Consider the following 21,393-nt stretch of genomic DNA (forward strand, 5'->3'; position numbering starts at 1 on the left):
ATTTGTCATTATCCATGCATTATTTTGCTAGTGGAATATGTTATACAAGTAAACATTAATAATATGTATGCAGTTGTACTCTTTTATGTGTATGTGTGCTTAGAAAAGAGGCAAGAGAGCTGTTCCAAATTCGTTTCTCGGATTGAAGCAATTAAAATTAAGTATATTAATGACATAGCAATCAGATGTGGAATGTAGGTATAGCCCACAGTAACTCGATCGGAAAGGTAAGATATTTTAAATATTCGAGCCTAACTCTTTAAATAACCAAATTAAAATTTGAAAGACCAATCATATTGGCAACTGAATTTGAATTTGAAACGCATATGACAGTTGGATAAAATATACAATTAAATAAAAACAACAAAAGTAAATTAGATTTGTGCCCGACTCTTAATTAAGTAGGACCTGTTTTGGGTCACATTAATGCTTGGAAGCCAAGGTGCATTTGCACACAACAGTTTCAATGGATCGAATGTGCTTTTAAGCAGCTACAACTACAAATGCAACAATAAATGTAATATTATATAATATTTATAGCTGTATGTCTATGTATTTCACCCAAAACTAATCTGATCACACTCTCGATTTCGCTCTCTCTCTCTGTCTCTTTGTTTCTACATTCACTCCACGTCACATGCTCAACAATTTACAGCTAGGATTATACTATGTATGGGCTTAAGGACTCTGCTTTTGCATTTGCCGAAAGCAGCCACGGCACACAGGAACCGGCTTGCCGCTGTCGTGTCCTGGTAGCGCTACGTTCTTATCAATACAGCGCTCGCAGAAGATGTCTCCACAGCGAAAACAATGTATCTGCAAGGGAGAATGATTAGCATATATATAAATTCATATATATTCAGTTGTACCTTTTTGGTGAATTGATCGAAGGGTGTGGAGCAGGAGCAGGAGGTAACATTGCGCATGGGCTTCCAATCTACTGCAACGGAGGAGATCTCCTCGGTCAAGCCTTCTGGGCTGGACTGCTCGGCATTAAGCGACAGATTCGCAAAGGACATATTGTTCGCCTTTAGCGGATGATCATCGTCTGCTGCGGACAATTCGCTAAGCTTCTTATCGTAGTTGTATCTGCAATGATGATAAGAGATTAGAAGCTTACAGAAACTCAAAATTCAATGCAGTAGCTACTTGTTGTCATTGATTTCATTGGAGGTCGCCTCCTTGCTCGCTTTGGGGTTGGTGGTGGTCGCATCCTGCAGTTTCTTGGCCGACTTGGAAATGTAATTCTTGAAGCTAGCAATGCGTTTCGTCAAGTGCTGCACATGATCTTCCAGAGAGTTGCAATGCTCTTTGCTGTCCAACAATAGATCACCCAGCGGTTCGCGTGGATGAATGCCGCTCTCAAAGCGACTGTACATGCCCCGCCAGAATCTAAGAATTTAGACATAGATATAAGTAAATGTTTATGTTGTAATGTTTGTCCAATTACTTAATGCACTGCGGCGCCAGATTGGCCTTGATCGACTCATCTACGTTGGGTTTGTACAGCGGATTAATATACTCGTTCAAATGGTTGGACATGTAACCCCACAGCGAAAACGTGCGCTCAGCCAGCTTTAGATCGAGGCGATCCTTCTCGCAGTTGCCGACGAACGTGCCGAATTGACAGGAGTGCACATGGTCATGTAGTATGAGCAGGAAACGTTCATTAAATTCAAAGGACTCGCTGCGCTGCGTCATCAGCTGCCAGGTGCAATCAAGGAACTGCGTAAAAATGGGCGACACCTCACGGCCATCCGTTTGGATGTGGCCACAACGCTCGCTGAATTTGTGTCCAAATGCCAACCAATCCTTCTCGATGAGGGCCTGAAAGCCCTTAATTGTGCGATAATACGGATTCAGCATAAGCTGTGCCAGCGAACAAACTTGTGCAGTGCGATCCCAGCCGTCGGAGCAGTGCACAACCACCGAGACGCCTTTATCGACAGCATTGGCAATGAAGCTGCAAGGGATGAAGAGATGTGAGATGAGAACAGGCCATATATAACGTAAATAGCTTTGTGTTTGCTTACCTCGACGTGTCCAATATGGAGCGAATGTGTTTTAGCCAGCCGGATGACTCCAGGGCATTTAGAAATGCGCTCATTGTGGGTGATTTCTGTTCGCAAGCCTCCAGCACCTTTTGTAGGCTGGCACGTTGTACGTGAATGTTCTCAATGCCGAGGAAATGGAACTTGATGTTCTCATAAAAGGCCTCGTTCTCGTAGCCCTTGCCCGCGGCCCGATTGGCCATGGCATTTATCTATACACAATGCGGTCAAAGTGGATTGTTATTTAAATGTTGTTCAGCCAATAATTGCCATGTTGTTTCTACTCACACGTGGTCGGGTATCCACCACGTACATGTAGTCGGTATTGGTATTTGTCTTGCGTATGGCCTCCAACATTTGCTCGTCCTCCAAACAACGCGCACTGAAACCCGACAGCGGCTGGCTGCAGCGACATATGGATGCCTGTTGATGGATATGGATAAGTTTTGTTTTGTTATTCAATCAGTGAAGCGTTTACCTTATTGTTGTGCAAATAGGTCAATGCGGGTAGACGACCCTTGGAGCGAAAACGTGAGCTGCTTAAGAGCATTAATGTGGTGGCTTCCTTGGGCACATAGATCTGTCGCGGATAGGTATCACACAGCTCATACTTCTCGTTCATGGAGCACAGTGTCCAGTTGTCATTCGGCACCAGCATGTGCTTAAATTCGGCCTCCAACTTGAAGAAATCCCAGCCAGCATTCTTGGGAAAATCATCTTTAGCCGGCTGATAGTTGAAGCAGTACAACTTGTTGATGGAAACTGTGCAAATGCAGATAGAATTTGTAAGATATATCCGAGAAAGTGTAGGAGGAAACATACCCGGTTGAAAGAGCTTCAAAAGCGATGTATAAACGTCATGGCATTCCGAGTCCTTGGGTATTACAAATGTCACGGACAGAAACGTCTTGCAGCGTATCAAGAGTGGCGATCCCGTGGTGCTAAGCGGCAACTTCTCAATGCTGGCTATGTGCATGTGTAGAATCTGTAAAGTGAAGCGAAAGATTACCCAACTGATAATCTCAACTCAACTTTGCCTTGGCCAGTTACGTGCACAAAGTTAATAGTTAATATGCCCTCAGGTCGCATAGTAAAACTGTCCCTGCAAACTCTGGGCAGCAGTTTTATTAAGTGGCAAGTTGCCAGTGTCGTCACAGAAGTGGATTAAGACTTGTTACGTTTCACGTTATAGCAAGAAAATCGATATTTAAAGCCATCTCACCTGCTAATTGGCAACAGCCAATGCACATGAGTGGCCCAACTTTTAATTAACAACTTGGAGACGAGACGAGACGTTAATACGCTCATTTGCTGAGTCTCCTGTGGCCACTTGTCCCACTGACGAGCTAAAGTGCATAATTAATATACTTAATTACGAGGAAGCAATTAAAATGCAATGCTTCTCTGCACGTCAAAGGGAAATAAACTGAATCAGCGACTGCCGTATTTGAAATGCAGACAAAATGATTAAATCTCTCCCTTGACAGTTAATACTAGTATGAATAACAGATTGACATATTCAATTGAAATGAGGACTAATAAAAGACCTTTTTCAATTGTATAATAATTCGTTTAAATCTTGGACCAACTTTTTTTAAGACAAACAAAAATTAAGACAAAACGATTATGCTTTTTATGTTATTATTTAATTTTTAAAAAGTTACTAAATTCATATTTATTTATTTTTAGTACAAAAATATTACTATTTTTAATAAGTACTACAAGTGGAAAGCAATTTTTGAATTAAACTAAAATTTTTGATTTAAAAAAGTAATATAAAGAGCTAATACTATATATGAGAGACAAATGCAAAAGCTATTAAGAATTAAAAACTCTGGGACTTGTGTATTATATTGTGCAACAATTGAAATTGAATTGCAGTCGCTTAGCAGCAATTTGTTTGCCACTGACAGAGTCTTTCACAGTATGTCCCCAAACGAGGCATCAACATTTAGCATATTGACATTGAATTTGTGTTTGCTTTTTTCAACTTTTCTTGTCCGTTTTATGGATAACATTTGTGCTATTTACCATAGCTTATCCCAAATGGAAATACATGTTTTATGCTCAGAACAATGTACGCCCACAAACAAACGGCGCACAGCATGAGAGTTTATCGTGCTATGGAACCTACCCAGCGGGACGACCGACAAAGCATTTTAATTTGTATTTATGCAACGGGGCGTATGCGTAATGCTCGGTCGTGTGTCTATTTAAGGCCTTTTTTGTTGTGCATATAACAGCAAAAACACATTTTAATTAAATAATCCTCTGACCAGTTGGATATTAAAGCCAACGGGCAACTTTAATATGCACAAGTTCTCTTTTAAGCCAACAGCCTTGGGGTGCCAGAATAAAGAAAAGGAACTTTATACACGTCCTTAGCCAAGTGGCGGAAGTGCGGGCAATGCAGCTGTCAGACAAACATAAACATACATATATGTACAATGTACATATGTATTTGTAAGCGCCTGCACACTTGTATAAGCTCTTTTCATACTATGACGAATACGCCGCGTTTCTGCGAGGCGTCTAAAGTCTTTGAATTACTTTGAGTCGAGCTGCTGGTTTTACTCAAATGTTTAACGAGCGATGTTGTCAGAAGTGCAAAGCCAAAGTGCACATTTGAACACGTTCAGCATTTTACACGGTGGTTGCATCTGTGTTGCCTGGCATTTATTTTCATAAACTTTAAGATACATTAAGAAAGAAAAGTTATCGTCGGCACGCGAGAGATTTGAGATTATCCTTTAAGAGTGATGTATTCCATTTCCACTGATATGAGAGTTATTTTATATAATTCTTAAATTAAGCTTAACTTACTGAAACTCATCTCACTTAAATAAAAAAAGCTTAATTTTAAGACAAGTTATCAAGTTATTTCAAGCTCAAAAAGCCCTCAGGAAATCTGTTTACAGGGGAATTCAATGTTTACTCAATTTTTACTTAGATAAATATTTTGTAAGAAAATTGCTTTTTTAAATGAAAATCGTATGCATTTTTTATGTTAAATTGTATCTACACAACTGACAAAGAATTTTAGAACAGAGAATGTAAAATGCTACGAGTTTGTGGCATGCTTTACTTCAAATTCCTTACCTCTGCTTTGTGAAATTGGCAGGATACCTTTGTGGTTAGTTGTGAGACACACAAAAGCGTACATTGAGATAAATTCTCATATATTTATGTGAATATATTCATCCGCCCAAAATGGGCTGTGTGGCGACAACCCTAACGACAGTTGCTTTAAAAGTCATGCCACAAAATGTTGCCCACCAAATACATGGGCAATAACAGAGGAAGAGAAATTGTAGAAAACTTTTTTTCTTGAACTTGGCAAGACAATAAGACCCACTCTAAGCGAACTGAACCGAACCGGGAGGGTAATAAAATAATTGATGATGTCATAAGGGGCGTGCAGGGAGTGTGGGACGATGTTACTTACCCAGGTCTCCTTGTTACTGTCGGGCTCCACGAATATCAAATGTGTGGCCGTCAGATACAAAGTGCCAACTGTCGGATTTTTGGTGTTATAGCGATCAATCATGCGCACATTTTCCACCTGTAAAATGCAAAGAAAAAATGGCAATAAAATATTTAATTTCACTATCATTATACAAGATATACAAGTCGGTTTAAGCAGGATGCACAAAAACTATACAGTTTTATTATTTTCAATAAATTCATGCTCCTTTTTTTGCTCTCATCTGCTGCTTCTGTGCAGAAACCGTCCGCTGACGTCAACTGAAATTCTACCCCTCATGCCGAAAACTTTGCACCAAATAGTTGCAACCACTCTACCACCCACTGCAAATACACACACACACACACAAAAAAGAAATTCGAAACCGAGTAAATAACACGAAGGGCTAGAAAATAAATTAAAAACAAAAGTTTCTCTAGACCAAAACAGATACGAGCAAAGTAAAGTTTAGCTTAAAGTTGGTTTGAACAAGTGGGAGACAATTATTAAAATCATTTAAATATCAATCTATTATATATTGCTATCAATATTAGCCCAGTTTCAAGTATACTTTTCAAAGTAATTCTACATTTCGTCTTAAATCAAATCAGAGAGGTTTCCCATTCATACGAGATATTTAAATATTTTTATTGCAATAAATGAGAATTTCAAGTGAATAAAAATTTCAGTCATACATTAAACTAGAGTTAGACTTATAGAATATATCAAATCTATGGAATTTCTCTGGCGAACGTGAAAGCGCTAAGGATAAACAACTAAGCAGCATCATTTAAGATTGATTACTTTTTAAGTAATAGACTCAAAGAGAATGGAGCCGAGTGACAGGAGTCTTTGGGAGCAGACCGCAATGTCGTCATTCCAATGCTAAACAACAAGTCATTTTAATGGCAAGCTCCTGCAGAGCGATTGCCTTGGTTCATTAGATAACCAGCATATTATGCTTTGATATCCCATCAACTAGTCTATGGGGATTCGAATTGATTCTATATAAAAATGTAAGCTCGTTCATTAATAACATGTTAAGGATATGAAGTATGTGAATGAAGCAATATTTTTTAAATTCTATTTCCTTACCTACATAAATCAGCATTGTTAAATGATATTTAATTTTTAGTATTTCTCTTTATTTATTTAATACTATCCAGGAACAGTAAATAATGATTATTTTGTTACTTTTCCAATTGAAAAAATCATTCACTTCTAGTAGCTGTAAAAAACGTCTATGCGATTTTTCCATGATCTTAAAATTTATGATTTTTATAATTTTACTTAAGAAATAATCATTATCTTTGAGCAAAAAAATAAAACTTAAGTAATAATCGTAATTTTAATTTTATTTAATAAGTAAAAGTATGTTGTTAAATACTTCAGTAAAGTGGTTGCAGCAACACGCAGGAATAGTATAATTAAAATAGCTTTCGCTTTAGTTCTCATAGTTGAACTTGGATAAATGTCAGCCTGCAATTTCAGTGAAAACGCGTGCGTTGCAGAGAAACCTCATTTATTTAATTGCCTTGCCAGCAACTTGACTCGAGTGCCACTGTAACAATGCAACAATTTGTATTTCAAGTGGCGCTTGCACTATGAGAATGAAGGCATAAAAGGAACGGCGACTGCGTACATATAAAGACGCAATAAAGACAGCCAGGATGGATGGGACAGCTGGATGGTTGGATGATTGGATTGCAAGCGTCGATGGATAACTGATGGCTGACCTACATAAAATATGTGCGGGCATTTGTGTTGACTCTGTTTCTGAATCATCTCCGCTCAGGATGTCAACAATCTCAACATATTGCCGGTCTGGTAATGCTCGTAATTTACATATTCCGGACCAGAGCTGCCGACGGCATTCCCCAGTGAAACAAAAACAACGCGAAAATAAGCAAAAAGGAAAAATTAGCTGAATGGGTCTTGATTACTTTGCTGCATATTTACATAAAGGAACAAAGGAAATTAGCTGGCATTGCTGTAGCCTGTTCTTTTGTAAGGTTACCTTTTTGAGGACACAGTTGCCGTTGTAGTAGACAGGCGCCTCGTTGAACTCCTCCTCGATCCAGGAGACGACCTTATCGGAGACAAAGGGCGGCACTGGCATTCCCCACAATCGTTTGCCATCCGGCGGTTCTTCGGTCTCCGGTGAGATATTATCAAAGCTCAGACGCAGCGCCGATGTGGGCGACAGCTGGCGTTCGATTTCGTTGAATTTATTCATGAATCTAGTGAAATCCATTGTCACACTGCCAACGCTTAAAAATCTGATATTTGTGTACACTTGGTAAACGTATATTGATTTTAAATTAACATCAACAACAGCAGTAGCACAAACAAAATGCCAACAGATTATTCAGGCCCTTTAAATCAAATCACGTGAATGCGAGGGGCGTTAGGCGATGGGCGGTGGGCGTCGTTTATACTTTCACTTTTCGCTAAACACACAAATACTCGTACCGAACACTATTCCAATAACCCTACATATTTATTTATGTATGCTACTTTGTTATTGGTAGCTGCCCCGTAAGTGTATATAGGTGCTATAAACTTGGCAAGGACCCACCGACAACCGAAAACAGACGCGACACGTCCCGACGAACGTTTTAAACGAACTCAACGACGACTGCGAAAGTTGCGCGCTTAAAAGCGTGCTACGAATGAAATTGGACATTTGACTGTTGGGGAAATTTTTAGTGCTGGGATATTTTCTCTCACAGTGATGGGTGTTTTTATCCAGTGAATGGAGATACAGAATATATTTATTTTTCTAAAATTTGATAGTGCTTTAAAATCCAGAACCGATTTCTTTCTATTAATATTATTATTTGAGGTTACTTATGTAATTATTGAATAAATACACTTTTTATTTAATTTACATGAATAAAGTTTTTATCCAGGTGTAATGGTCAACATTTTTATTGTTGTTCAAGATTTAACAAGGCCGTCAACACAACAAAAAGTAGTTGCAAGGTCTACAGATTTGCGATAAGGTAGGTTGTCGGTTTCACAGTCAAGAAGTAAACACACTCATCAAAGTATTATAACTAAGTATGTATGTGTGTGAGCATGTGCGCCTGTGTGAGAACGTGGAGTAAATGAGAGAAACTTTATGGTGGCGGCAAACTAGGATTATTTACGTCGAGATAAGTTCGGTTTATGCGCATGTTTTGCAGTCATGTTTATGTAGATATTGCGAACAGGTGTAGGCGTCGTTAGCGCTAGAAAAAATCACCTGAGCAACAAATCTGTCTCGTCCTTGGCTCACCCAGCTGGTGGGTGGTAAAAGGGTTGGCCACCGCCGGGTCAAATGTGAAAATGTTTTTGTTGCTGTCTGTAGAACAGGAATAGATTCCACCTGAGCATCGATTTTAAATAAAACATAAAAGCTGTTTGGTGTATGAGTCACAGCTGAGCACAGGACAGGTGCTGGTATATGATAAGCAGATTATCTTAATTTCAACTGCACATTTGGCATATTCCGGCTTTGATTAAAAGTACTTTAAATGAAATTTACTTACCTTTGCCAACTTGATATCGTCCATTGTTTATGTTTTTTGATATTCGCAGGCTTTAACAGACTTAACAAAATACTTTACGGTGCAGCGCGGTCCGAATTTTCACTCGCACTCCAATTTTGATTAAATATTTACATACAAATCAATTAAACTTTACTAATTTTGACCAGAAACATATTTTTGCTGTTTATAAAGCTACAATTTGGCCAGTGTTGCCAAGCGCGGCGTCTTAAACCGAAGGTTGCCACTCAGTAAAACTTCCAGTCTGGTTGGATCTGGTTTTACCTAAAAGAAATTTAAATTTCCAAAAAAAAAAAAGGTAAATAGAAAATATGTACCCTTGTTTGACATTTTCTTAATTCAAGAGCTAAAATTATTACAATTTTTGCCGTATTTTTTTTTTCGATTTTTGTCAATTTTTTTTTAAGTTAATTTCGAAGCTTTGCATTCAGATGGTTAGCGAACTTAAAAGTTCTATTTAAATGCTCTCCTGTATTATTAATTATTTGCCGAAAATTTAAATTGCGCGCCGCTTTGCTGTTTTTTTATTCTATCGATATTGTTCATCTGATAAGAAACGTGCCTTGTAATTGTGGCGTTCGGTCGATAGGCAACTGTTGCAACTTTACAGATAATCTGGCCAGATCCCAATTCTTTTTCTCCGATCCGATAGCACTGAAATTAGTTAAATCAAATTTGAATGCTAAAAATTCATTTAATATAGTCAACAAATGCAGCACTAGAACCTATAAAAAGGAATTTAAGTTGTTTTAACTATAACAATAAGTGCACTTTAAGTGGTTGGGCTAGTTAAAAATTCATTTACGCAAACCAACATATTTGGTCCAGACGCCCTTATTATCAAAATAAGGTTTGTTGCGCGAACAAATAATTGCTTCTTTGAAAATGTCTGCATAGATCAGTGGTATGGACGCATGCTTATATAGATTGTAGAGGAATTCGTATATCTGAAATCATAAACAGAATTACAATTTTATTCCGTGAAGAGTTTATATTCGCTTACCTTTGCCTCCTGGTCCTTCCAAAATATATGATCGCAAAGATATTGCAAGCTCTCTGGAAATAGATTAAATCGCTCCTTGTCATCCGTGGCCACAACATCTACACTGCCCAGCAGCACCGCGCAGCCAGAGAGAACATCCGCAGCCAATATAAAGATGTCCAGTAGATAGAGGGCTCTGTTGAGTTTCTCTTTGTTGGAAGCTTCTGCGAGCAGCATTTGAATTTCCAGAAAGATTTCCATAATCCAGTTGCATGCATGCTCATCGCTCCCAAAGGCATACAGAGTGGCAGCCAGGTGGCGATAGAAGAAAGGACGTTCCTCCGCTCGCTTTTCGTAGGCATCTATAATGGGAGCTAACCATTTCAAAGGATTCGGCAGTTTATCGTTATATAACACCAAGTAACAGCGAATGATTGTTGCCTTCTTCAGCTTTCCCACTGGCGTTTCCCACCAATTCGCGGGCGTGGTCAGACCATCGATGGCATTCGGATGCAGGACGGACACCACTTCAGTGTAGCGTTCAAATAATCTCGAATCTAGATTCATCGAGTCCATGTAACGCTCTACAATAAGCGTGAATACGTCTAGCACCTCGGGTATCTCACATTTATCAGTGTATATATACTTGACGCTGTCCAAAAACTTCTCAAACAGGCAGCCTGCAATTCATAGATTTTAACTGGAAATCAAAGACAATTAATGATCATATACATACCTTCGGCAAAGTCGTTCAGCTGCGATTCCTTAAAGCAGTAGACAGCCACCTTCTCCGCAAAGTTCTTAAGGATTTGCAGGCTCACGCTGTTTCCAATTTCAGGCAGCAGGGAGAACAGAAGCAGCAAATCCTCCTCAAAGCAATTGGGTTCAAAGTCAGCCAAGAAATTTTCCAAGAGCCTTCGCGCAGTTCCACTATGAAGAGCCTGATTTTTAGCTATCATAACGCAGTATTTTCTAGCATCAAATGACAGGTGGAAGAAGCTAGTTAGACAGCTCCAGTCCATCGGTGGTATCGGCTTGGAGAATCGCTTAGAGAGAGCTCGCAGGGCGTAGGTGACTGCATAGGGTTCTGGCACGTAGTCCCCAAACCGAGACTGACTAACGAGATAACTAGTGACCGCACGCAGAGGACTGGTCGCAAAGAGTCCCATTAGCTTGCGGGGCTCCGGTTTGCCCTCGGGAAGACGGTAGACGCCGCTGCGGAAGCCGCTGATCTCGTTGCCAATGTAATGAGCTATTAGATCGGCGGCAGCATCTCCGCATTCAGGTCGTATCTTTTGGAGTAGCTGCACCCACACCTCGCCTGGTATGGTCTCCTGCTGTTGAAGATTCACCACCTCTCGAGCACCTGGCGCTGCAACGGCACCACCTCCCACAATCTCAAAGCGAAACTGCGGAGGAATATGACGTAGGGTCAATGTATTTCCCGGCTCATAACTCTTGAGTGCGACAAGTGCATTGCGCACCTGGGTGGCATCTGTGTTTGGTCGGCTGATAGCCTGCCACAGCTGCTCAAGTGCATCATCCGCCAGTTTCTCGTACTCCAGGGTTGGTGTTTGGAGCAGCGGTACAAGACCAAACAAATGATACAGGGATTTCAAGGTCTGAGGTCGCTGCTCGGCACGAAACTTGCTGCCCAAAGCCTGCCATGTTGAGGCAATGTTAACCGTGTGACTGTCACACAGGGCATAAATGGCATCCAGCGCCAGGGACGTGGCCAGGTCACCAGATTCATCCGTGCAGCTGTTCAGCGTGTTGCTCAAGTGTGGCAATAGCTCCGAGCCATGCAAAGTGGGTCTGTAAAGGTAGTAGTAATAGAATATTAGATACCACATTCAGATGATTCCTTATAAAAGGCAAAGTTACTTCTCCTGGCAGATCTCGCGCATGGCATGAGTTCGAGCCACTTCCAACTCCCAGCGTTTGTCGTTGTCCGGCAGCGGATGTGCAATTTGCTTCAGGAGGAAGGGATAGGTGCGCGTCTCCACTCGCCACAGCCTCAGATACAAGTCCACACAGAATGTGGCATTGTCCGATGACAGATTGCGTATGGTGTTTAATATCATGGGCACATTATCCTGCAGAATGGCACATTACATTAGATATGTCAATCAGATTGAAGAATATATAAGTACGCATACCTTGGACACGGCAAAACTGGACAGACCACGTAGCAGTTCCAGCTGCAACTCCGGGTTGTGTTCGTGGGCGAGTTTGAAGACGTAGGTCATGAGGAAATCGTAGGCAATATACTCGTTCACCTTGATTATCTGCAAGATGACCTCGTAGATCTTGAACCAGCAGTCAACGGCCGGTTCCCGCGACAGGAAAAGCGCACGCAGAAACAAATGCAGGCGCTGGCAAAAAGTCGTATTTGACTTGACATTTAAAGCATCTACAAAGGCAAATACATCTTTGTTCTCGGACACATCAAAGGATTCCACCAGGTTCGCCAGATCAAAGGCAATGGCTATGTCCGGATGATAGTTGCGCATGTGCGCCGGCTGAAGTTCCTTGGTGCAAATGCGCGTTGCAAAATCATCAGTAGCATCTTGTGGCGGCTTCTGCTGATCCAGGATACGTTGGACAATCTGATGGGCCAGTGCTAGACCCTCTGCGGGTATGAATGCAGTCTGAGACATCCACTGAATGATGCCGTCCAGACACATGTTCAGAATGTATTCATGGCCACAGCGCTCCTGCACCACCACAAACACAATAATGCGCAGCAGATCAGCCAAGTAGAAGGGCGACAGCACGTGGAGGCACTCGGCGAGCAGTACGAGCAGCACGTGATAATGATGACGCGTGTGCTCGCGCGTTGCATGCAACACGCGCAGCAGGCACTGCAAACTTGGACGTGGATCGATGCCATAGTTGGCCAGCTGCTTGATAAGCAGCGCCTGGTAAATGCACAGATCGATGGACTGGGCGTGGTCAGCCTGCTGCAGAAAGTAATCGATGGCCTCGATGACCAAGATGCTGGTGCAGAGACAAGTGCTGGCGTTGTTGAACTTGCTCCATGACAGCAGCTCTTCCATAAGCGCCCGAGCCTCTGGCTGACTGTGGCTCAGACCCAGCAAGCACGTCCAAATGGGCTTGACATCCTGCAGCGTCTGAGGGTTGCATAGGACATACAGAAAGACTGGACGCAAATACTCGATGCTGTAGTTCCGGATGCTGCACTCAAGCATAAATATACGTTAGTAAATCTTGGTTTAGACGCTATAGATTTGCATTTACTTCTTGTCGTGATGCTGACAGATGCCAATAATCTTGTTGCTGACGTCATGCATGTTGGCGCTCGTGTGTTGCATCAACGATATCAGCGGATGCAGCTGCGTCTTTAGGCCATAAGGACACTGATACGTCTCCCCGTCCTTAAGAAGCGACGTCTTGCGCTTCAGACTCAGCATCTGGAGTCCCAATATACTCTCCGTAATAATGGCAAAATGCATGGGACTGTAAAGGGAGGAAGAAATGTTAGATAATTAAGTGGATAAATCATACTAATTTGAGACCAGAATAGTAATGATATTCCTATAATCCCCAAACATTCACCTTAGTCTCACAACACATAACACACATCAGTTTGAATTGAGAATTCTTTTCGAAGTTTAAGATTAATAAATTCAGACAAACATAAAAAATTAGTATTTTTTGGGTTGTGTTCTTTAGCAGAAACCTCTATCCTACACTAATACTAAGGTCAGGTTTTTCAATGTCTCCTTAAATTTAATCAAAGAGATGTACTATTTTATATAATTTGTATACATTTAACGTCAAAATAAAAACCCCTTATTTGCGCTAAGAATGCCAAAATTTGGACCGACTATTGGGAAATTAAAACTAGAAAGCAAGTAATTTGAATAAAAATTGGAATTATGTTATTAAGAAATTATTATTAGAGAAAAAAATTTGATCGGCATAAATATTTTATTAAAAACCGTGCAAATTTTATTAAAATGTATTTTTGATTTTGGTCTTTCGTACGTATTTTAGTTTCTTTAAATTTATTTTAACTACTTGTAATTCAAACCCAAATATTTGAAATTCGTGAGATATCGGGCAAGTAAATTGCTAGGAGCAATTGCAATTACAGGCTCAGGAAAATTGGTTGCGTATCGGTTGCTAGATGCCATTAAATGTGAACGGGTTTAACTGGCGTTTAGCACCCACTTCCGCCGGCGGCACTCCCTTCCAGCCAGGTGCGATGTGGCAAGTGGTAAGTGGCAAGTGCTTGCACTTGCAGCTAAACCGTTTTGCGTTTGACGTGGTAATTACTATTCACGCGGCTTCCACAATGGCTGCCTGCTTTAATTGCGGCTTGTGGTGCAAGGAGCAATTAATATGCAATCCTTTTTACTTGCACTTGGCTCTTATCAAGGTTAATTCCTGTATTACATGCTGTTTACTTGGCTGTTTACTCGTTCTTGATTACTTCTCTTTGGTTTGTTGCTTTGTTGTTTTGTTGGGTGGGTGCGTCCTTCAAAACTTAAAACATTTTAAGTTCAATGCTGCACGTTTCTTTCGGCTTGCATATCAAATATTTGCCTGGCCACTTGCCACTTGACTGGCGCGCGTAATTTGAATATGGCCAGTTGTAACACCAAGGCCAAGACGCTGTCCTTGATTTATTGTTTCCTCTGGGAGAGTGGCGGCATTACGGAAATGGCTAATAGATTTTTTGGCGTCCTGCATACATAATGCGTACATTTGAATTGTTTCGTGTCACTGGACAGCAGGATTGCGGCCAATGGGTCAGCAACAGGAAGCTATGCAAATTGCTCACGCAAAAGGCAAAAGTCAATGCCAATGTGCGTGTGAAAGTGTTAACAACTGGCATGCCTCGTATTTCATTTGATTCATTTATAGCATTTATCACATGTCATGCTAAGAGCATGGCAATTAATTGGTAATCGGATTGGCATTGGATTGAGTCTACAATTAGTTGCTAATTTAATGCCGATTATTGTCCAATTGTTAGCAGACATGTTGGTAATTTATGCAACTCCTTGCCAACAGTTTTGCACTCGCATTCACCAGCTTTTCCTTGCCATTTCAATGGCCAATCGGTCGCCAACCCTTTGGGGCGGAAGTGCACCGATAGGGCGCGCCCTTAAACCATGTGTGTTGTGTGTGCTGGTGTTGTTTACTCCCCAATGCCCAGACTTACCCTGCATTGGGCAGCATTGATAGAAGCGTGTTCTGCACGCTGTTGGCATCTAGGACACCCTCGTCGACTAGGCGGACCAGCGTCTGACAGCTCATCAGGCTGAGCTGCATGTGCTCGTGCTTGCATTGCGTTTTAAGGAACTCAATTTCCTTGATTTGGTGCTCGGCCACCTGCTTTTCCTTCGACTCGACAATTTTGTGGTAGATCTTCTCCAGACAAGCGGCTAGCTTCACCACCGAGCTATTGGCCTTAATGCTGCTAAAGTCCTCCATGTCAGCGGCTTTAAAGGCTGAAATAATAAGCAACGACAAGTTTCTTTTTAATAGAACAACTTTAAAAACTTCAAATTCTTATGTGAAATTGAGTTCCTTGAACACACACAACGGGAACACGATTTATTGTTTGTTTGGGCACCACACGTATTCCACTTTCGAAATTCTGCTGCACGCGTGTCCTTTTGCCAGCTCGGTCGCCACTCGAATGAAGGCGCCGCGTTTATTTTGAACATTGCAACGATAGAAACCAAAACAACTCACACGTTGGCTCACCTACGCCTCCCAGTGGGTGAGTTGCCGCTTTGCGCGTTCGTTTTTAGTTGCTCGGTAGTCAGCAAAGTTCAAATCACTTAATGCTTATGTTCATGAATTGGAATATTTTCTTGATTTTGTCAAATTTCTCTATATATTACTTGTTTAGTTTGTTTATTTGCCTAAAATTGCACGCTATCAAATTGTAAACAAACTTTAAGCCAAACGCGAAATGAGCAGAGCAAACGCAAAAAGGCAACCACGTACGCAAAATGAGAACTCAACGAAAGCACAATTCCGACAACGGAGCGCAAAATCAGCAACGTAAGCGCAAAAGCAGCTACGTAAGAGCCTACGTTTTCCGTAGCATATCAATTTCGGTTTTATTTAAATTTATTTTACCGGCTTAATGTAATTTATGATTCTAAAGTGATTCAAGTGCAAATGTAGTAATATTCTGAATATTATATTGTACTCTGAATAAAAAGCATGTTTCCAAAGTTTTTAATTTAATAAATTTTGATATAATTTTATCAAACTATAAATTTAAGTTACGGTAGTTCCAGATAATCGCTTGCATATTCAGGGTCAAGTGTAATAATCAAACATTATTGGAAAAAAGTAAAATTTATAAATAAACAAAAATGCAGTTCAATTTGGACGTCAATAAATGTCCAGATTGACAGTCCGTAAGAAAATCTGTTAAGTTTTGTCCATGTATCTTAAGTTCTCAATATTTAAAATTAAAAAAATACATTTGTACATATATTTACATATATCCGGAAATTAACCGCAACCATAAAATCCTTGTCAAAAACAGAAAACCGAAACTTTTACATCTGCACGGTTTCGGTGCATAATTTTTCCATAATTTTTAGTTGATTCCCGTATTAATAGAATTTCACTTTCTATTGAAAATTCCATTTCATTTAAATTACGTTTATCTAAATAAATACATATATCATTGTACATCTCTGTTAATATATTATTGTTCTTTAACCTTTTAAAATTTGTCAAGTTCATTTTTGAACCGAAATATAACCTTAACCGAAATAGTAGTTTTGGGACAAAGCAGATCCGAAACTGGAACCGATATATTTTTCCCTAACATATATAAATTTATTTAAATTAAAAATTATCTACAAAAATTATTATACTCTTTTCTAAAGTTGATTTATAAGAGTATTATGCTCTTAGTTAAGCATCTGCAAGTTCTTTTTTTTGCTGTTTTTCTACTTAATTGTCTTTATGCATTTTTGCAAAGCGCCTAGCCGTAAAATAACATTAATTATCTTGCTGCAGCCATAAAAATGTATACATCCCAAAGGGGAAAAGATTCAAGGCAACTTTGGTAAAAAGGCAACCGAGAACAAGTATCATAAATGAGAGTCGGCATTAAAAGCAGAAAGTTACGTACCGACCTGTGAGCCGAAAGACTTCTTCGTAACTTCGTATATAAAATAAGCGTGGGCAAATTTAAACTGCAATCGCTCATTGCGCGGCCAAAGCGAGAGCTCAAAGGCAGATTTAACAAAGGTAAAGCTGAAGACATCCCAACATCATTTCCGCTTCCTGGCAAAAGGCACTAGTAAAAGTCAGTTACCAAACTCGTTATTTTTCTTTTTTTTTTGGCCACGGTCAGTCTTAACCTGTGTCGGTTTGGCCGGGGATTTATGATTTTATTACCGCATCGCGATGCAAAGCTCAACCTGTGAAATGTGCCGTGAAAGTTTTGGTTTCGTTTTAAAGTTGATTTTGTGTTCCAAAAATTTTTTCCAACTTTTTTACATCTCATCCTAACATGCCAAAGATGGCAAAGCAACAAAGCAAAGCCTTGATTTTCCCGCATCACTATCCTTGGTCAAAAAATAAAAGGACCCCTGCCACAACTATATAAAAATTAATTCCCTTAAATTTTGTGCTTTACGGAGGATACTGTTGATAACTCAGTTTGCCAGGCGCTGCCACGAATAAACCAAAGCAACTAATACCTGCATTATTTACATATTTACGGGAATGAGCTTAACATACAAGCATACTGAAAAAAAGACAAACTTCTTAGATCAAGAACATTCATCTTAAATATATTGTTCTTAAAATTAGAAGATTTTATAACCATATTACTAATACTAAGAATACAAAATCAATGTTTTTGATACAAGAATAAAAATTTTAAATTGTTAGGAAAGTATAAATATGTACTATTTTATATCAAACAAATGGTTCTGGTTAGAGAAACCGCTTCAGTTGTAAGTAGTAAAATTACCAAGACAGAATAAAAAAAATATAGAAAATAAAAAATAAAAATTCTAAATTTAAAAATTATTTTTAATTTTGTTTTATTTTTATATTAATTTTAAGAACATTTATTCTTAAAATAAAGGCTTGGCTTTCTTAATTTAAGAATTTTATGTTCTCGACGCATTTTTTAGACCAAAATTCTTAGTTTTGAGACCAATATCTTGATTTTAGAACATTTTTTTTATCAGTGTATATTTTTTTTTTGCTTCATACATATTTACTACCTGATTATGTGTTCTGAAGATGTGTGATAACTCTATGATTCGTTGACCAGGTAACATTTGTTCAACTTAGCAAATAAAAAGAAAATTCTACGTTAATTTGCTTTTCTTTTGAAATCTGAAGTTAACGAGCCAATGCACTTAGTTTGCAATTTTAAGAAAAGATAATTGCAAATTATGAAAGAAAACTTCGTTTGGCTATGCAAAGATAAAAAAAAAGAAAAAAAGCCTGGCCCACTCTTTAATAACTGAATATTTTCTGGGAAGCATAAAGAGTTTACTAAAATTAATTTTGAGTAGATTAAAAAGAAATAAAAACCATTCATTTGTAATAAATTTTAATGATTTATATTGTGTTAAAAGTTTAAATTTGTATCAAATCTAACAAATTTAACTTATTTCATTAAAAACTTATTGTAATTGTTACTGAAGAAAATTTAAATTCTCACTGGGGTGAAGGTCTTGTATGTGTGTGCTTGAAATGTTTATGTTGGTGTTGATACTTTAAGGCCATGTTGGGTTGCACGTGGCAACTGGTAACTGAATTTACATTTGGCCACAATCTGGCAGTTTCGGGCAAAAATCACATTGCTTTTATTAAATGGTGTCTGCAATTAATAATGCACAAATTTACCTTACACCGACTTAATATGCTTTTGGCGTCAATAATCAAATAAATATACATATATGCATTCATATAAATATTCATATACTTGTATATGTATGTGTATATATTTATGAGCATACAAACATTTGAAGATTAAAGCGAAACAGACAGACAGACTTTCCTGGTAACTTAAATAAGAAACCGAACTTTAGTTGGAAACTTTTGAGCCTCTAAGGTTATTTTTTACTTCCTCCGCAATATTTCGCAGCGAGTACATAGAGAAAATGAATATTTATATTCACCTGTTTGCACTCAATTTCCACAAACTCGACCAATGAATATTTATAAAGCATAACGTCAGTCAGTGAGTCTTACCGCCGACAGGCACTTTAATATAACGCATACGCAGTGGAATCTTCAGCATGTTAAATAAATTGAGAAGTTTCTTCGTTGGCAAGAACCTCTACATAAATTAATGTGCAAAGCTGATTGCATTCATACTGACGGCTTACAGTTAACTACCGATAAGTTGCTAATTGGATTAAATTCAAATTCAATAATAATAATATTGCAAGTAAACGGCATTAAATTTAACAAGTATTTCAACTTCGATAATTATGCATGTTTGTCTATTAGTAAATTTAGGCCAACATTGTAAATTTTAAATCCGATATTCTATTGTAAGTAGATTTCATATAACATACAAGTTCTATCTATACATTACATATACGCCACGTGTTCACGGCTTTTCAGCTCTACAGCGCACTGCAACTCAATATGTGTGTGTGTGTGTGTGTGTGTGTGTGTGTTAGTGTGTGTGTTAGTGGGTGTACGTGTGTGTGCGATTAAGTTACCTTCTGCCTTTAATAATAAATGCCAACGTTTTCGGCCCTCATTTAAACATGTTGAATTGTTGGTCACAAGAAACAAAAACCTGGAAAACCTTTTCAATTTTCAACTGGCCAATTTTATTCCAAATTAGAAATAGCTTTTAAATTTATATGTGTATACATATAGGCAAGTATGTACATGTATGTGGACTGTAAATATAATTTGTGCGGAACGTGCGTAAAATTTAATGAAATTGAAGTGAACTGTGCGGTCCATTGTTAACTTTCGGCTTCATACGGCAGAGTCAGAGCGAAGCCATTACTTGTGAGCTGAGTTGTCGTGAATTTATATATTTATTTTTAAACACATATAAAGTAAATTTCAATTGTTTTTGTATTTTTGTTATTCTTGCGTGAGCAAAACATTTCTTCTGTTTATTTTATATCCAAGTGAAAATATTTATATATTTTTCGATTTGGTTGACAGTGGAAAAAATAACTGAATATATTTAAGTAGGTATACACTCTCTAGATGATAGCTTTGAGCTTCCAATGGCTTGCTAGGCATCATTTGCAACACATGCTGCCACATGGTTTCAAATCGCTAAATGGCAATAAATTGCAAGCGCAACATTAATTAAGAAATTCAAAGAACGGCCGCAAAACCGCCGCATGGGCATTCATTGTACTCCAAACAAACTGATGCTGACCCTAAGGGTAGCGCACACATACACTCGCACACATATTTAGCCACTCACTAACACACAGTCACACACTCATTCACTGGCGACTTGATGCGGCGAGGGTTAAAAGCATAAAAGCCCGAGGTGTTTAAGCATATTTGCACAATACATGCATATACTATGCATGGCATGCATGTTTGTGTGAGTGTGTTTAAATGGGTGCCCTGTGAATGTGTGTGTGTGTGTGTGTTTAGCATTCAAACATGTTTCCCACTTCTTTGTCCCCGCGAAGAGCACCGCACAAGTGCCTGTGGTTGCATAGTGTGAAATATTTTCCTCACCAAGCAAGTGCATGTGTGTCTCCTCTGTCTGTTTTTGTATGAGTGTATGAGTGTATGTGTGTGTGTTTGTGTGTGTGTGTATATTCGCCATATCTTGTCTGGGGGCTCTGACCAGCAGCTCCTAAATAAATAACAACGACGGTATGCTATTTCCCCTTTAAAGTTAAATTTCAGGCACAAAGTTCGTGCCAATATGTTTTTCGACAATTTGTACTTGTAGATCTACATAACTCTGTGAGTTTATATGTAAATGTGAGTGTGAATTTGAGTATGAGTACACAGGCCATTTGAACTTACACCAGAGATAAAACTATTCGAATGCGTTGCTGTTGTTGTTGCTCTTGTGTGGTTTTTGACTTTATGAAGCGACCCTTTCAACAAATAACAATGCGTAGAAGGAACATTCTAAACCAAAATAAAATGGCACATCAAGATATGCGAGTATTAAAGTATTAAAGATGTCTGGGACTGAGACAAGTTTAAGCATTTATGATAATTTAATACATTTACATAAAACTACTTATTCAAGCAGATTTCGTTATCCCAAAATTACTATATTATAATTTGTTGAAGAAATGTGGTAGTCATTGAAGTGAAATTTGCCAATTACATTGTATTAGTATGTGTATACTTAATCTACTA

General features: G+C 38.8%; 2 protein-coding genes across 4 annotated transcripts; both read right to left on the minus strand.

Moving 5' to 3' along the window:
• Positions 1–526: 526 nt before the first annotated feature.
• Positions 527–9,278, minus strand: LOC117783290 (myotubularin-related protein 6). Of its 2 annotated transcripts, none has more exons than XM_034620625.1 (10): positions 9,048–9,278; positions 5,497–5,613; positions 2,874–3,036; positions 2,530–2,813; positions 2,340–2,474; positions 2,034–2,263; positions 1,451–1,963; positions 1,150–1,392; positions 870–1,089; positions 527–816 (listed from the first exon to the last, which is right to left on the minus strand). In XM_034620625.1, exons 1-10 carry the CDS (start codon positions 9,069–9,071, stop codon positions 679–681), a joined length of 2,067 nt encoding a protein of 688 aa, XP_034476516.1. In that variant the 5' UTR covers positions 9,072–9,278; the 3' UTR covers positions 527–678. The 2 variants fall into 2 exon arrangements, with proteins under 2 accessions (XP_034476516.1, XP_034476517.1); XM_034620626.1 differs by lacking the exon at positions 9,048–9,278 and adding an exon at positions 7,532–7,783.
• Positions 9,279–9,739: 461 nt separating this feature from the next.
• Positions 9,740–16,021, minus strand: LOC117785353 (focadhesin). 2 transcript variants are annotated; one of them, XM_034623311.1, is made up of 8 exons: positions 15,790–16,021; positions 15,242–15,530; positions 13,309–13,527; positions 12,207–13,245; positions 11,932–12,143; positions 10,784–11,862; positions 10,069–10,727; positions 9,740–10,012 (listed from the first exon to the last, which is right to left on the minus strand). In XM_034623311.1, exons 2-8 carry the CDS (start codon positions 15,511–15,513, stop codon positions 9,863–9,865), a joined length of 3,630 nt encoding a protein of 1,209 aa, XP_034479202.1. In that variant the 5' UTR covers positions 15,514–15,530; positions 15,790–16,021; the 3' UTR covers positions 9,740–9,862. The 2 variants fall into 2 exon arrangements, with proteins under 2 accessions (XP_034479202.1, XP_034479203.1); XM_034623312.1 differs by having other exon boundaries at positions 15,778–16,021.
• Positions 16,022–21,393: the final 5,372 nt, after the last annotated feature.

Source organism: Drosophila innubila, assembly GCF_004354385.1.
Source record: "Drosophila innubila isolate TH190305 chromosome 2R unlocalized genomic scaffold, UK_Dinn_1.0 1_C_2R, whole genome shotgun sequence".
Lineage (NCBI taxonomy): Eukaryota > Metazoa > Arthropoda > Insecta > Diptera > Drosophilidae > Drosophila > Drosophila innubila.

Coding starts and splice junctions, on each gene's coding strand:
- LOC117783290 (XM_034620626.1), bottom strand. CDS start 7,768: ATGGATTTCACTAGATTCATGAATAAATTCAACGAAATCGAACGCCAG. Junction 2,814..2,873: donor TTTGAAGCTCTTTCAACCGG/GTATGTTTCCTC, acceptor GCATTTGCACAG/TTTCCATCAACAAGTTGTAC. Junction 2,264..2,339: donor TGGTGGATACCCGACCACGT/GTGAGTAGAAAC, acceptor CATTGTGTATAG/ATAAATGCCATGGCCAATCG.
- LOC117785353 (XM_034623311.1), bottom strand. CDS start 15,513: ATGGAGGACTTTAGCAGCATTAAGGCCAATAGCTCGGTGGTGAAGCTA. Junction 13,528..15,241: donor TCAATGCTGCCCAATGCAGG/GTAAGTCTGGGC, acceptor CTCCCTTTACAG/TCCCATGCATTTTGCCATTA. Junction 13,246..13,308: donor TGTCAGCATCACGACAAGAA/GTAAATGCAAAT, acceptor GCTTGAGTGCAG/CATCCGGAACTACAGCATCG.